Raw genomic sequence first — 16,787 nt, forward strand, 5'->3', positions numbered from 1 at the left:
CTAACGTTTAAAAAAATTTTTTTGCAATGCAACGCGATCTACCTGCACTACCTTTGCAATCTACCGGTCGATCACAATCAACGCATTGGGCATCCCGATTTAGGCTAACACGGTCAAACAAAATAGTGGCATTTTTTTAAGCATCACAGATTGTTGATTTTTGGAACTTAATAATTTAAGTTCACAGTTGGATTTCTGGTAGTCTCATTCACTTCAGACAGTTGCTTCTACTCATTATTTTTTTCTTAATTTTTTTTAATCTAATCTTTCCTCATTTCTTATTGGTATGAATTTTCCAGTGCTCTGAATGGTTAGAAAAGGTATCAGTTTTATGGAACTAACTTAAAACTCCACACTATTTTTAAAATATATTGTGATTGATGGAGTCATTATTTAGCTATTTTGATGGTTCCAACATGAGGCCTAATCTTTATGCCTTCCTGGAATACAGGTGACATTTTGTGTAACATTGGCATTATTTTTTGTCAGTTTTTCTTCATATTGGCTATGTTTTGAATCTTTGTTGACAGGTAGAATACATATTTACAGACAAGACAGGAACTCTGACCCAAAACAACATGGAGTTTATCGAATGCTGTATTGATGGTTTTCGCTATAACTATCGTGAATCTAGCACTGAGTTAGATGGCTTCTGCACAACAGATGAGCCCATCAGCAAGCTTCATGAGAAAGCTGGTCGGGTGAGCATCTCAGGGGTCTTGAATCTTTCTTTTTGTATATATTTTCTGACCTATTCTAAGCAGATAATGGGATGATGGATTTACTTTATAACCCAGTTGTTTATATTTTTGTATCAAATTGTCTTTCTCCAGGAAAAGGAAGAACTTTTTTTGCGGGCATTGTGCTTGTGCCACACAGTTCAAATAAAAGAAGCTAGCGAAAGTAACCAGGTGGATGGGGTTGATGGGCTTACTGATGTCACCTCAGATGACCAATGCAGTTATATTGCTTCTTCTCCTGATGAGGTGGCTCTTGTCAAAGGTGCCACTAAGTAAGTAACAGTAATGAATTTTGATCAACATTGTTATACTGTGCTTTTTTCAGTGAATAGGCTGAATGTGCACTGTATATGCTTAAGTAAAAAATATAAAAATATATATGTACCATGTACACACAAATTAATATCTTATACTCAGTTAAACATCTTAACATTGCTAATGTTGGTATAGGCAAGACAATTTTGTCTAGACTCGTGGCCTTCAGGGCCAGTTCATATGAAAATTATCTAGGCAGACTGACTTCCTTACTCCTTTCCTTAGTCCAAGGTTAGTATTCATGATTTCAGTAGACTCACATGACAGTTTAACTTAAGGTTCAGACACCGATAATAACACTTGCTCCCTTCCATTCTGAACTGGATCAATCCTAATTTATGGTTAACTTTTCAGCCAGAACAATAGAAATATAAACAGATCATTACGTTTTATGAATTTGATACATAAATCTGTAAAAGTCTACATGAAACACTTTCACTTTCTCTGTTGTGGATCAGAATGACGGTAGACTGTTTTCAGAAATAATCCAGACATGCTTGCTGCAATAAAAAAAAAATACAATCATTTATAACAAAATGACGATAGATAGATAGATAGATATACAAAAGACAATAACAAACAACACAAAACATGAAATTGTATTTGCACATGACTTATGAGCTTTGTTCTTTCAGTTCAGGTGATTAAGATATGAAAGTTCTGTAAATAGTTATTAAGCTTTTAGTGCCACACCAAGGTTTTCATTTGCTCACATCAAGTCAACATTAGCTCATCTCTCACCATACAGTTTATTTATGTATGTACTTGTTTATGAGATGCTGCTCCGCTTTCTTACTGGATTTAGGAAGAAAGTGACAATGACACCAATACCATAATACATTAGTTGGTTTTATCCTATCTATTAAGTTACAAATAATAGTCGGGTTTTTTTCAGGCATGTGGAAGAATCTTCAGCATAAAAGCTTATCTCCTCCTTTACCTTTGCTGCATCTTTTGGTTGCAGGCAATACTACATTTTCTCTTTGAGGTTCAAACATACCTCTGGTTTCTAGCTCACACTGGGGGGTTAATTTCCCAATTCCCGACTTCTGCTGCCTTCTCGGCCTTATGCGGCGAGTTATCCTCCTTCTGGTCACTCCCGGTCCTCACTAATGCTCAGAAGGAGCGACCACTACCGACTGCTCCTGTGGTGCTGGCCAAACACCCAGGCTCACTGCTCAGCTACATTTGTTCTCTACAACGAGCACCTTCACTCGTTCACGCACCGGCTTTCTCCTCCCTGCTTCCTGCCTTCTCTCCTTCTTAACCTTCGTCAGTCTTTTCTTTCTCCCACACCCACATCCTCCTTGCGCTTCTATAATATGATCCGGAGACGTGGATCAGGTGTGGCAATCAACAGCTCCCGGCAACAATTACGGATGCAGATGACTCCTCACCTGTCCACTTAAGCGAGGACCGTCCACATCACGAATCACCCGGGAACCGCTTCAGCCACACTACCATGCTCCCTCTCTAAGCCACGAGTGCGGCGATTATTTATTTAAAAAGTGGCCTTTTTGACTTGAGCTGTGGACCCACTACACCACACCATAAAGTTGTAATATGAGTCTTATTGTTTTCTTTTTTGTAGATATGGGTTCCGATTCTTAGGCCTTGAAAATAACTGCATGAAGGTTGAGAACAGAAGCAGAGATGTAGAGAAGTAAGTGAAAGATGCTATTCATTACTTGTACTAGGTATTCTGTGCTATAACAATTTGTCTTGATCCCTTTTTTATCTCCTTGACAGGAGGCTTTTATTTAAAGCCTCCAGAAAGTCCTATGCTCTAGTCCACTATCTGGTACAGTGTGCTTGAAGATGCAACCCAGTAATTTGGCAAAAATAGTGATTGTCCACAGATGTTGAGCAATTGCATACTCTATACATGAGCTTCACCTGTGAAAATATGTACGGATTCTAGAAGTTTCAATTATAAAACCCATTATATGCACATTTTTATTTATATTAAGATATTTTTCCTTGGAGTGTGGCATCCTTTTTGGTGACTTTAAAACTTGGATTCAATGACAACCTCTATTTTTTTTGTTTACAAATTATGATATTAAGTTTTTAATGTGTCTGGTGGCATGATCAGCTTCTGAGAGCTATTAGTATAAAATATTCTGCTAGCTACATAAATTCAAAACCAGGATCCAGTGGGTTCATTTTTAGTTTCTTTTCTTTTGGCATGCTTCATCATTACTTTTCCCATTGCAGAGTCTTTTACAGTATTGACATGTATTTGAAATGTGCATTCTTAAAAGGACTACAGAACTGGGAACTTTACATGTTGTGTATATTATGTTCTTGTCTTTCATAATAAAACACATAATAACTGTTGAAATTACTATGAAACTTTAGAAAAAATGTTAGTCAGTCATTATCCAACCCGCTATGTCCTAGCACAGGGTCACAGGGGCTACTGAAGCCAATCCCAGCCAACACAGGGCGCAAGGCAGGAACAAATCCCGGGCAGGGCACCAGCCCACCTCAGGACACACACACACACACACACACACACACCAAGCACACACTAGGAACAATTTAGGATCGGCAATGGACCTAACCTGCATGTCTTTGGACTCCCATGCAGAAACCCATGCAGACACAGGGAGAACATGCAAACTCCACACAAGGAGTGAACCCAGGTCTCCTTACTGCGAGGCAGCAGCATTACCACTGGTATGGAGAAAATGTGATTGGATTTTCATACTTAACCAAAATTTATGAAACATCTGATCAGTCAGTATCAAAGTTACTGATACTGAACATACTCTGTCACCACAAATAATTATTTTCTCTTATTATAGCTCTTTACACAGTACATTTTTAAGTAAAGAAGGTATAATAAACACAGAATATATATAGATATGTATTTATGAAAATAAACTAATACCACTAGCTAGTGCAATACATAGCTATCTGTCTGCTTTTACTATATATTCAGCTAAATAACCTGCACTCAACACCCATCCAAGTGTTAGAATAAACATGTGATGAACGTACTTAAATGAATACACCAGCTAAAATTGTTATTTTTTTAATTTATTACTCACACTGTGTTGTTTGTAGTAATGGCCAAGAAAAAAATTAATCTTGTGTTTTTATGAAGAATGAAGATAACAAAGATCCTGACAATATATGCCTTTATAAGGGCCAACTCTGTAGAAATAGCAAACAATATCAAAACATCCATGTAGAAAAATGTATATTTACTCCTAATGCATATTCCATATGTCAGGTATTTGGATGTATACCCCAAACAAACCACTTCTGAAACAGATGGGGCGTACTTTGGAAGGATAAGTTTGAGCTTTTGAACTAAAGACCTGGCTTTCCTCCCAATCTTTGGTCATTAAGCCACACTACTGTATTTGTTTTTACAATGGTATTTTGTGAACCTGCACCACTGAATTGACCTGTTTGTTGAGGTACTACTGATATGCTCATATATGAGGCATACCTCCCACCTGATGTTCGAAGTGTGAAATGTTTTATTAATAAACAGTGTTTTCACCACAAACTTAGCTTATATGTAAACAGGAGAACAAAGGAAAAAATGTCCAAAAACACACCAACATCCAAATTCTCAGGATTACACATGCTGTTTTTTTTGTGCATACAATATAGATATACTTTTTTTATTTTGATGCACCATTTCCTAGAAGTATTACTATTTCAAAATAAATTATAATGCTTCTTTAAAGGTTTCTTGAAATTGTTCAGAATATAATATACAATACTCATCATCATAGTACTGTCCTTTCAGAGATTTATATATTAGCAATTTCCGATAATGTATTACTTGAGATTTTGTTAAGTCCTGGTTGATTTTTTTCATTAATTATGTATGTCACCTTTCTTGACTTGACTAATACAGTAATCAAGGATGACTTCTGCCTTTCACAGCAAATTACATATTTTCACATACAGCAAGAGTCCAAGCATAAACACATGCATTTTGAACTATACACTGACGTCATCTCAGTGACAAACATGTAAAACATTGACCTTTATTATATACAGTATAAAGTGCTCAAAGCCTTTTTTAAAGTGTTTAATTTTAACCTCCCAGTGCATACTGATTCAATAATTGTGTGACATTTTTAGATGGAGACTCTCTTGAAGACAATTGTATTTTTTAAATATCTCAGTAAGAAGAGTCTGCCAGAAAAACTTTTATCAGTACACCTCAGCTTTTAGTGTATTTAATGCAGTAATTGTGGAAAGTCACAAGGAAATATGCACATAGCAGAATTAATATGTAGACAGCAAACTAAAATTAGCTTGTTTTTCTCTCTCTGAGGCCAATCATTATTTTTTACAACACTTCTATGAAATAAAACTGCCAGTTCATCATATTGACCTCACACTTGTCTGTAACACCCCTAGAAATACATCTAAATTTTGACATTGAAGGCCTAGAGATTATATTAGTGTAAAAACGAATTTCTGTTCTTGAATCAGTGTTCAATACATGTACCAATTTGGTACACGAGAGAGCAGATGATGGAGACGTAAAGGGATTTATTCTCCATAACACACTGTGCCCTTGTAAAGAGAACAGTAAAAATCATGTAGGATCAGCCTAGGTTAATATTTAACCCAAGGCTAAGTCAATATTTAGTATATTAAGACAGGAGATGTATCTTAAAATTATTGCAGCACAATAATCTATAATAAGTCAAAAATATTTTCTGATCTGTCCAAAAAGAGTTCATAAGAGAAGACCCTATATTGTATTATTTGCAAATAACAGTTCAATTTGCGTTCTGACTTTCACCTGGTGTACTAAATGTGTGTTTCAAAGATGTAGGGTGGGGTGCATTGCTAATTTCTTACACCTCTGTCATTTGCATATGAAGAGATTCCAAACTCCTTTCCCCGTCTGAAATTTACCGTGGGTGTTACAGACTCAAATCAAATGTATGTTTTTATTATATAATAGTAATAATAATAGCAACTCATTACTCAAAACAGTAAATACAGGGAGAATCTAGGATCGAACCTGCAATAATCTTGATTACCTAAACACCAACAAAAAGGACATGTGTGCTTTGTGTCGATAGATATTTGAGCTTTGGTTTTTACACATTGACAGCAACATGTACATTGAATAATTTATTTTTCTTTGGTTATATTATTGAATAAAAGCACTTTTATTTTGTTATAACTTTTGTGAAAGTGTTTATTTGATATTTGGACATTATACACTTTCACCATTATTACTATAACATGAAAAAATTCTTTATTATGTGTTCAACATTTCTTGCCTCGCATTTCCTGTCATCCTACATTTACACAAATCGTTGTAGACATGGAACACACATGGAATGTATGTATTGCAAGTAATGATATATTGTTGACCATATACAATTCCAGACACCTAACTCCCAGATAAAGAGACTTCAGCTCTCAGAATATTGTGTCTGTCTTCACTTCAGCTGCCTCAGTGAGGGATGGGATTGCAGGTTGTTTGCTGCTTGTGCTGATTGGTACATTTGCAAAACAAAGGCGCTGATGAGGAAAGGTGAGGGAATTAAAGGTGGCCTGGCATTACAAATATTTTCGTAGGCTTCACGGATTCTAGTGTTAAGGAACTAAGTCTTATTTTATTTTTTTCTGACATCTTTTTAAGTTGATATAACAGATATTTTGTGGAATGTGAACTCTCTGAATTCTCTTGCATTAGGCTGTTTTGCTTCAAAATACTATGATGGCAGATGGTCATCGTTATTTTGTTAAAGGATCCCTACATAATGGTCATGATATACTGTATTAAAATGGACTAATACATTCTCTTTTACCTTTAGGAAAATGTAACACACCATTCTTCTAGTCTGTTTGGCCTGTTACAAAATTTTCAAATAAAATTTTAAGATGCTTACTCAACCTTTGTAGATTAGAATTACTGCTTTCCTATGTGCCTATCCTTCTCCTTCTAATTTTAGTCTGTTTATGTGACCTGGCAAGGTTTGTATTTTCACTGAAATGAAAAGGTATACTGTACAATTATTATTTCTCTTTACCCTTCTTAACAAAAGAAATCCACTGTATCCATACTTTCATAAAATTTTCTGAACTGTGACAATTATGAAATATGTCTCAGAAAAGGTGGTGATACAGCAATGAATCCATCCCACAGCTTGTGATCTTTCAAAGCAACTAAGTTATTGACCACCCTTCTGTGATTTTTCTCTTGACAGACTGCCAGTTCAATTAACATCACATGCAAGTAGCTTCCTTTTTTTCTCTTTTTGCAACAGACATCAGCTCAGAATAGATCTTTTTATTTTATCTGTCTCAACTACTATATCACTGCTGTTTCATAGTGCTGTGAAAAAGTATTTGTCCCTTAATGATATCCTCTATTTTTGTATATGTATCATAATAAATGGCTTTAGATCTTGAGGGAAAAATGAAATATTAGATAAGATATATTTAAGTTATCAAACACCCATATTTCTAACGTGACAAGATTGTGGCTCCTTAGGTTACTCACTTAGTTAACCAAAGGTATTTGATAAATAAAGTCAGCTGACTGAACACAGCCAGACCTGATTGCATTTAGCCCTGTTGATTCTAAACCCCACTTTATATTGCCCTTAACCATGAGTGTGAAATAGTCACCACAGGGTTTCTAAAAAAAACACTATGCCTCAATTAAAGGAAATTCTGGAAGATATGAGGTAAAAAATTATTGAAACATACCAATCAAGAAAGCATTACAAACACATTTCAAAGGTTCTGGGACTCCATTGCACCACAGTGAGAGCCATCCATCCATCCATCCATCCATCTATCCATCCATTTTCCAACCCGCTGAATCCGAACACAGGGTCACGGGGGTCTGCTGGAGCCAATCCCAGCTAACACAGGGCACAAGGCAGGAACCAATCCTGGGCAGGGTTCCAACCCACTGTAACAGTGAGAGCCATTATCTCTAAATTGAGAATGTAGTGAACAGTAGTGAATCTTACCAGGAGAGACCAACACACCAAAAGTACCCTCAGCACACATATCTCATTCAAGAAGTCACAAAGGATCCCAAAAAACCATCCATTGATTTGCAGGCCTCTCTAGCCTCAGCTAAGATCAGTGTTCATGACTCCACAATACGAAAAAGGCTGAGTAAAAATGGCATTCATGGGAGAGTAGCAAGAGTAATATGAGCCCTTATCTCACATTTGCAAATAAAAAACACCTGTATGATACCAAAAACCTTTGGAGTAATGTTCTATGCACAGACAGGTTTGGACAACATAGGTCCTACTATGTCTGGCATAATAATATAGCGTTTGAGAACATCATACCTCCAGTAAAACATGGGGCTGGTGGTGTGATGGTGTGGGGATGCTTTGCTGTTTCAAGACCTGAAGCCTTGCCAATATTAAAGTAAACATAAATTCTGGACTACCAGAATATTCTTAAGGAGAATGTCCACACATCTGAAGCTTAAGTGTAATTGACCCAAAAAACACAGAAGTGCACAACTGAATGGCTCAGCAGAAACAAAATTAAAATTTTGTAGTGGCCCAGTCAAAGTCTTGCCCTGAGCCCAATAGAGATGCAGTGGTAGGTACAAGCAGTTTATGCTCACAAATCTATCGATTTTTCTGAATTAAAGCAGTTTAGCAAAGAAAAGTGGACAACAATTCTTCAAAAGCAGAGGGAAAGACCGATAACAAATTATAAGAGGTGTTTCCTTGGGTGTTTCTTTCTTTTCTTCTGGGAGGGACTCGGAGTACAGCTGCTACTCCTCCGCATCGAGAGGAGTCAGATGAGGTGACCTGGGCATCTGATCAGGATTCCTCCTGGACTCCTCCCTGGTGAGGTGTTCCGGGCACGTCCAACCGGGAGGAGGCCCCGGGGAAGACCCAGGACACGCTGGAGGGACTATGTTTCCCGGCTGGCCTGGGAACGCCTTGGGATTCTCCCGGAAGAGCTGGAAGAAGTGGCCGGGGAGAGGGAAGTCTGGGCCTCTCTGCTTAGGCTGCTGCCCCTGCGACTTGACCCCGGATAAGCAGAAGAGGATGGATGGTTTCTTTGGATGATTGCTGCTAAATGTACTCCAGTCAAGTATTTTAAACTGGGGGTGGGTGGTGGGCAATTACTTTTTCAGAATGGTGATGGGTGTCAGATAACTTTATTTCTCAAATGAATAAAGTAATGATTTTAAAACTGAATTTTGTGTCTACTCAAGTTCCATTTCTCTAATATTATACTTTAACTAAAGGTTTTAAGGCCATTCATTATGTAAAATATTAACAAATATTGGATATTACAAAAGGGGTAAATACTTTTTGCAAATGCTTAAGGTGTCTAGCTAACCTTAGGTGCCTCTTGCTAAAGCCATGTGCCTAGAAAGGAAGAACTAACACAATATTAGCCACTAACCAGCATTTCTGTCATTCATGCTCTTCCACTTAACAAACTTATAATTAAAGCTTGGTGAAGATTCTTTCTATTTGATGAAAAACAAAAAAGTAGTTTATAAGGCAGAATATTATTTTGTTTGCTTCCCATCACACCAATGTGAAGTTACTGTGATTGAAATTGAGAACATTCCACTCTTCAGCAGTCATAAATGAGTAATTTTAATGTTCAGTTTGAAACCAAGAAAACAGAAGTCATGTTGATATAATGTTCTAGGACATGAAGTTTAAAATGCATGGTGTGAGAAGCAGGTAGTATTCTTTCAGTGCAATACCCAGAAAACTACATGCAAACCTGAGGCTTGCGGAATTCTGAGTGAATCATTTTATTTAATAGCATGAGACTGAAATAGAGAGAGGGGCATTTCCTTTGATCATTGGAAAATGAACACAGGATTTCTTAATTTTTGTATTAATTTTTATATCCATCCTTGCCCAGAGAGAAACATGCATTTAAAATGCATTAACATTGAGAAGTATTTTTTGAGTGTGTTTTCATTTTAGGCTGCAAACCAACAAAATGTAAATATTTTCAAAGTAGGTGATTCTTTCTATACCCACTGTGTTGCGGAATCTGTAAATAGAGAAGTGTAAATTGATCTTGTCATGAAGGTCTCTGCTTTCATCACTTCTCATCCATCTACTTCCTTTGAAATTTGCATATATCCTTGAACATTTCTGTGAGTTTGCCAAGTGACAAGAGAAAGGAACATTCCAGAAAAGCACAATCAAAAGACAGAAATCAGAAAATGTAGTATAGTGCTCTGTAGCAAACTCACTGAGACAAGGAAAACTAAGATGATATGAAAGAACAAAATATTCTCTCCTATTCTACTTTAGGTAGGGAAAAGTTTTTCCGGATTTTGTTTTTATTCATTTTAATTTGCTACTGTATACTGGAACCTCTGATGATTTCCTCCCTTGCTTTTATTTTCAATAAAGGTCTAAGTTTTGTTTTTTTTTTTGGCTTCCTCTGAATTATTCCGAGCACAAAGAGCTGCAGTGAAGACACCCTGTTGTCATATTTCATAATTATTTTTGCCATTTTACAGAGCTACAGTACTTAAATGTCAGCAGCATTGAGTCAGTTTGCATCTCAAATCAATTAAGCATATGTATAAGTTCTGTATTTCAAAGCTGCTATCATAGTAGATACCCTAATCCAGGGGTGGACAAAGTTGTTCCTAGAGGGCCGCAGTGGCTGTGGGTTTTCGTTCCAAACCAGTTGTTTAATAAGAAGCACTTAATGCTCAAGCAACACTTATTATAAATTTTCTTGGTCTCGCTCATTAAGATTTTGAACCATTATTGCCTATTTTAGTCTTAAATAGCTGTAGTCTTGGTTTTTAATTGCTCCTTATTAGCAATAAGATACAAATGACAAAAGAAACCAGCAATTCTTCATTTAGCTTGTTTCCATGTACACCGGTGAGTATTTATTGTGCACTGTTTGGTTTAATTAAATACTTGGAAGGACAGTGAAGAGAAAAATGTGAAGGACTGAGAATTACTCATCTGGTTTTTGACTTCAAATCATTTGGATGATATCCTTAGAAAGGAAAAAAAAATCTAGGGTATGAGAATGACCTGACATCGCAGAGTTAACGCAGTAACAAGCCATGAAATTAAATTATTGGCAACAGTTGTTTTATAATTAAGCAATTGGGTTGGAACCTAAAACCTGCAGCCACTGCAGCCCTCCAGGACTGACTTTGCCCACCCCTGCCCTAATCCCTTCCCTACTCTGAAAGTGCTCACTCTCTGGCCACTGTGTTGTAGTGGTTAATGCTTTGGATTTCAGACCCTTGAGTAAATGGGATTAAATCCAGCTACTGACTCTGTGTCACTTAGGGAAGAGATTAGTGTGTCTACCTTGATAAGAACTTTGAAAGAGGAAACATTTATCCTCCAATTTCCCTATACACACTTCAATTACCTGTGCTCCAACTGAAGAAAACAAAAGAACCCATAACCAATTGTATCTCAAATGTTGTGAATGTTGTTGGATAAAAGTATCTGTCAAGTAAATAATAAATCTTGAAGTTTTTCTTCTTAAAAAGAGTGCCCTTTTAACATAGGCAAACCTAAACATTTTCAAAAATATCACAAAATAAACCTGGTGAGCAGGTATTTGACCTGCAGCACAAGGTGGAGCAAGGTACTAGAAAGCAGAGGGTCGAGACAGCGACTGCAAACACAAGAAAAAGGGTGTTTTTTGCCTTCATTATATTTGTGATTTTGGTATTTGTACTACTATATATATATTTATTTTTGCATCCATTTCAATTTCCTAAATAATGACATGCGTTAGGATGAAGAATAGCAAAAAAATTCAATAAACTGCAGCAAGTCTCATTGTTTCAGCAAAGTTAGAAGAAAGAAGGTAAACTCTTGAATCACTTTGGGGAAACACAAATGTCTGACAGCATATTAATAGAGTACATAATATTAGATGTGGTCAAAATAGACATCGCGTTATGGGAGACTGAAGCTTATCCCAACAGCACTTGGTGTAAGACAGGAACTAACCCTGGGTGAGATAGCAGAGTATTGCAGAGCACACTTACATGTCCACATCCTTTCATTCAAGACTTGGAGTTGCCAGTCAGTCTCGTATCTTACTTTAGACATTAGACTGGACTTCACACTAGCAGACCAGATTTAATGATAGTTTGTTTTAATTAATCACATCATTTGAAATGGATACTTAATTAAACATAAAAGATTGCACTGTGTTTTGTGTGCTAAATTTCTTGTTAATCATATTCTGTGGTAGTATGACTGCTATGACCAATTTTTCTTTTCTATCAAGCACAGGATTATGCCATTCTCAATGGACATTCTGTCTGTAATTTGATTTTAATCTTGTGTATAGAAAATATCTGTTCTCATAGAGGTATGTAATTACAAATCACAACAGAAAGGTGATATACTGTCTGAAAATATACAGTAAATACTTAGGGAATTGCACAATAAACACACTATAAAGAAATTATTTGTTATTGTCTGCCTTGCCACAGTGTCTCTACTTATAGTCAGTACCATAAGTATTTTGACATTGACACAATTTTATTAATTTTGGATTTGAAATTAAGCAATTATTGTGTTTATGTGCAGACTATCAACTTTAATTTAAGGGGCTTACCAAGAATAATGTATGAGCCATTTAGGAATGACAAGACATTTTTATGCATGGCACCCCAAATTCCAGGGGCTGAAATGTATATGGACATTTGACCAACAGGCTTGTTCCATAGCCAGGTGGGAGCAATTTCCTCATTATTTCAGTAACTATTAAGTAAAAGGACTGGAATTTATTCCAAGTGTGGAATTTGCATTTGGAAGCTGCCACTGTTAACTCTCAATATCAAGTCCAAAGAGCTGTCCATGCAAGTGAAAAACAGGCAATCATTTGGCTGAGAAAACAAAACAAACGCTTTAAACAAATAGCAGAAATACAAGGAGTGGTCATATTAACCATCTGGTATATTCTTAAAAAGAAGGAGCACACTGGTGAACTCAGTAACACCAGAAGGTCTGCAAAATCTTAATGATTGTAGAATTATGTCCTTGGTGAAGAAGAAGAATCCCTTCACAACATTTAGCCACTCTCTAGGAGATAGGCCTATCATTGCCAAAGTCTACAATCAGCAGAGGTGTTATGGAAGTAAAGACAAAGGGTTTACCACAAGTTGCAAAATACTAGTAAACATCAAGCATAGGAAAAACATTAGCATAAATTTTTTTTTAAAAGCCTATCCAGTTTTGGAACAGTTTTTTTTACACAAAGAAAACTAAGATCAATATATACCAAAATGTTGGAAAGATGACTTAAATGTTGATCCTATGGCTGTCACATCATCTGTGAAACATGGTGGAGGTCGCGTTATGACATGGTCATGCATGGCTGTGAATGGAAGTCAGTCACTGATGTTTATTGATGATATGAGTGCTGGCAGAAGTTGGAGGATGAATTCTGAAGTGTATAGAGCTATTGTAACTGCTCAGATTCAGACAAATGCAGCAAAACTGATAGGATGACACTTCACAATACAGATGGACAATGAGCCAAAACATATTGCAAAAGCAAACTAAGTTTTTTTCAAGGCAAAGAAGTGGAATAGTCTTCAATGGCCAAGTCAGTTAACTGACTTCAACCCAGTTGGACTTTGCTGAAGGCAAAACTGATGACAGAAACTCCAACAAACAGACAGCACCTGAAGATAGCTGCAATAAAGGCCTGGCAAAGTATCACCAGGGTGGAAACCGAGCACTTGGGGATGGCCATGAGTTCCAGTGTTTGACTGCAAAGTATTTTCAACGAAATACTGAAAATGATCACTGTGTTTATTATTATGTTAGTTTGTCCAAATACTTTTGACCCACTAAAACTAGGGGAAATGTGTATGAAAATGTATTTTCCGAACAGCACATACATTTTTTTTGTTAAACCCCTTGAATTAAAGCTGAAAGTCTATACTTCAATCACATTTTTATTGCTTTGTTTTAAATCAATTATGGTGGTGTACAGAGACAAAATTATAAAATTTATTTCACTGTCCAAATACTTTTGGACCTGACTATGGTATATGCATGACTTGTGCAGCTCTCATTTGATCCATTAAGGAGGAATTTTGAAAAGTTGATGTTGTGACAGTAGGGGGCGCTGTCGCTCCTCCGAACCCGCAAACAACATGTCCAGACACTAAGTAAAAGTCCCAGAAATATTTTAATTTCTTTTATACTGTGCACAAAGCACCTCCACCTCCACAATACTCAATAATAATAACCAAAACAATAATCAATAATACAATAAATCCTCCTCTCCACTCAGCAGCTCTGTCGCACTTCCTCCTAACTCCGGATCAGCTTGCTGGGTTTCCCACAATCCTTTAAATAGTCCTTGACCCGGAAGCGCTCCTGTTCTTCAGCCCACGTGATCCATTGGCACTTCCGGGACAGATGAAGATTTATATTTTTCTTTAGCCCGGAAGTACTTCTTTACTTCCGTCCCCATGACTTGGGACTATTTCTGGGTTGTAATAGAAACAATCTTGGTGTCTTCCTGCAGCATCCCCTGGTGGCCCCCATGGTATCCATCAGGGCTGTCAAACCGAACTCCATTGTCCATGATGCCCTCCGGGAATTCGGGGCACCTCCATGTTGCAGGGAGGACACCATCTGGCGGTGTGGATGTATTGGCCAGGATAAGCTGCCAGCCATCTCTCACAATGTAAAATTTCAGTGGAAGGTTGACAGTGAATTGACAATTACCATCCTCATCAGTTTACGACCATGTATTAGTATTAGGTTTACCCAGCTAGCCAGTTGCTTCCAAATGTTTTTCTTTACATATACAGTAATCCCTCCTCAATCGCGGGGGTTGCGTTCCAGAACCCCCCACGATAGGTGAAAATCCGCAAAGTAGAAACCATATGTTGGTTATTTTTATATATTTTAAGCCCTTATAAACTCTCCCACGCTGCTTATAAATATTCTCTGCACAGTTATACAATAAACCCTCGTTTATCGCGGTTAATCTGTTCCAGACTCTACCGCAATAAATTAATTTCCACGAAGTAGGATTATTTATTTATAAATCTAATATTTTCGCAGTTAGAGCATAGAAAACCTGTTTACCTTCTAAATACATTTTTTAACATTATTAGAGCCCTCTAGACATGAAAGAACACCCTTTAGTCAAAAGTTTAAACTGTGCTCCATGACAAGACAGGGATGACAGTTCATTTTCACAATTAAAAGAATGCAAACATATCTTCCTCTTCAAAGAAGTGCGCGTCAGGAGCAGAGAATGTCAGAGAGAGAGAGAGAAGCAAACAATCAAAAATCAATACGAGCTGTTGGGCTTTTAAGTAATGGAAGCACTGCGATAAAGCAGCTGCAAGAAAAAGGGAGCGATGTGAAGGTAGTCTTTCAGCATTTTTGAGAGGAGCATCCGTATCCTCTAGGCAAACAGCCTCTGTGCAAACAGCCCCTCTGCTCACACCCCCTCCGTCAGGAGCAGAGAATGTCAGAGAGAGTGAGAGAAAAGAAAACAATCAAAAATCCATGCGTGCTAGTGCTTTTAAGTGTGCAACGTACCGCACGGGAAGCATATCGTATATCACTGAGGAGTTTTATTTAATACGTAATACGTGCTCTGATTGGGTAGCTTCTCAGCCATCCGCCAATAGCGTCCCTTGTATGAAGTCAACGGGGCAAACAAACTGAGGAAGCATGTACCATAAATTAAAAAAAACCCTTGTCCTCAGAAATCCGCGAACTAGCAAAATCCGTGATATATATTTAGATATGCTTACATTTAAAATCTGCGATGGGGTGAAGCTGTGAAAGTCGAAGCGCGATATAGCGTGGGATCACTGTACTTCAGCATTTTTTGCAGCAGTGGTTCTCAACCTGTAGCCCACCTTGGTTAAACATGCAGCATGGACAAACTTCTGGATGTCTCTGATATGCCATCATAAATTGTTTGTATTGGTCTGCTAGTATAATGTAGAGACTTTAAACCCTCTTGTAATTTGAGTGTCTATCATATTATTTTTTGGAACATTTTACAATATCTGTTTTTGGGCACATTTCATGGACATTAATCTGCAATCAGACCTTCACACAGTTGTCTGTTGCCTATAAAGAATTAATTATCTCTACACAGCATCATAAGCTTCATTAAAATAAGAATTTATTGTGTATGACAATTTAGAAATTTTGTTTAGAAAGCTGTTCAAGTAAATTGTAGATGATATGTTTAATTGTTAATTAAACATTATAGGCAGGGTTGGTTTTGTTCTTACTGTGTTCTAGTTTCTCATTGTTCAGTGCTCATTTTGTTTTTTGTGTTTTTTTTTTATAAAACATTTGATTTTAAAAATTATTAAACAAATATTAATGGTTTTACCAAGCAAATGTTTACATTTTATTTTAAATGTAATTCTAACATTTTGTGTCCTTTTCAAGGAATCATGGTGATTTCATTTTTGCAGCCCTCTTCTGTTGTTGACAGCTAGAGCTGCAGCCATAATAAAATAAAAGACTGAGAACTACTGCTTTTAGGGTGAGACCTGTGCTTTTCATATTATCCAATATCATGTTCAGTTTCCCACAGGGCCTCATCCACTGCAGCTCTAATTTAGTGTATCTCTTCTCCCCAATAATCCTCTGCTTTCACTCCACATGACAAACCACCTCAATAGAACTTTTATCACCTACTCACCACATTTGCCTCTTAATTCAACATTAACCTTCTTGTCACTCCACTTTACAAATCGCATCTTTGTTC

The 16,787-nt window shown here is 37.0% G+C and overlaps 1 protein-coding gene across 5 annotated transcripts in view; it reads left to right on the top strand.

Annotated features, from left to right (window-relative positions):
- Positions 1-16,787, top strand: part of atp11c (ATPase phospholipid transporting 11C) — a 266,736-nt gene that overhangs the window by 175,071 nt on the left and 74,878 nt on the right. For all 5 annotated transcript variants that reach the window (XM_039766150.1, XM_039766151.1, XM_039766152.1 and 2 more), the window contains exons 13-15: positions 531-701; positions 834-1,012; positions 2,647-2,718. In XM_039766150.1, the coding sequence (XP_039622084.1) occupies positions 531-701; positions 834-1,012; positions 2,647-2,718 (422 nt within the window). The remainder of the gene's footprint in view (positions 1-530; positions 702-833; positions 1,013-2,646; positions 2,719-16,787) is intronic.

The sequence above is a fragment of the Polypterus senegalus genome, chromosome 10 (assembly GCF_016835505.1).
Source record: "Polypterus senegalus isolate Bchr_013 chromosome 10, ASM1683550v1, whole genome shotgun sequence".
NCBI classification, from domain to species: domain Eukaryota; kingdom Metazoa; phylum Chordata; class Cladistia; order Polypteriformes; family Polypteridae; genus Polypterus; species Polypterus senegalus.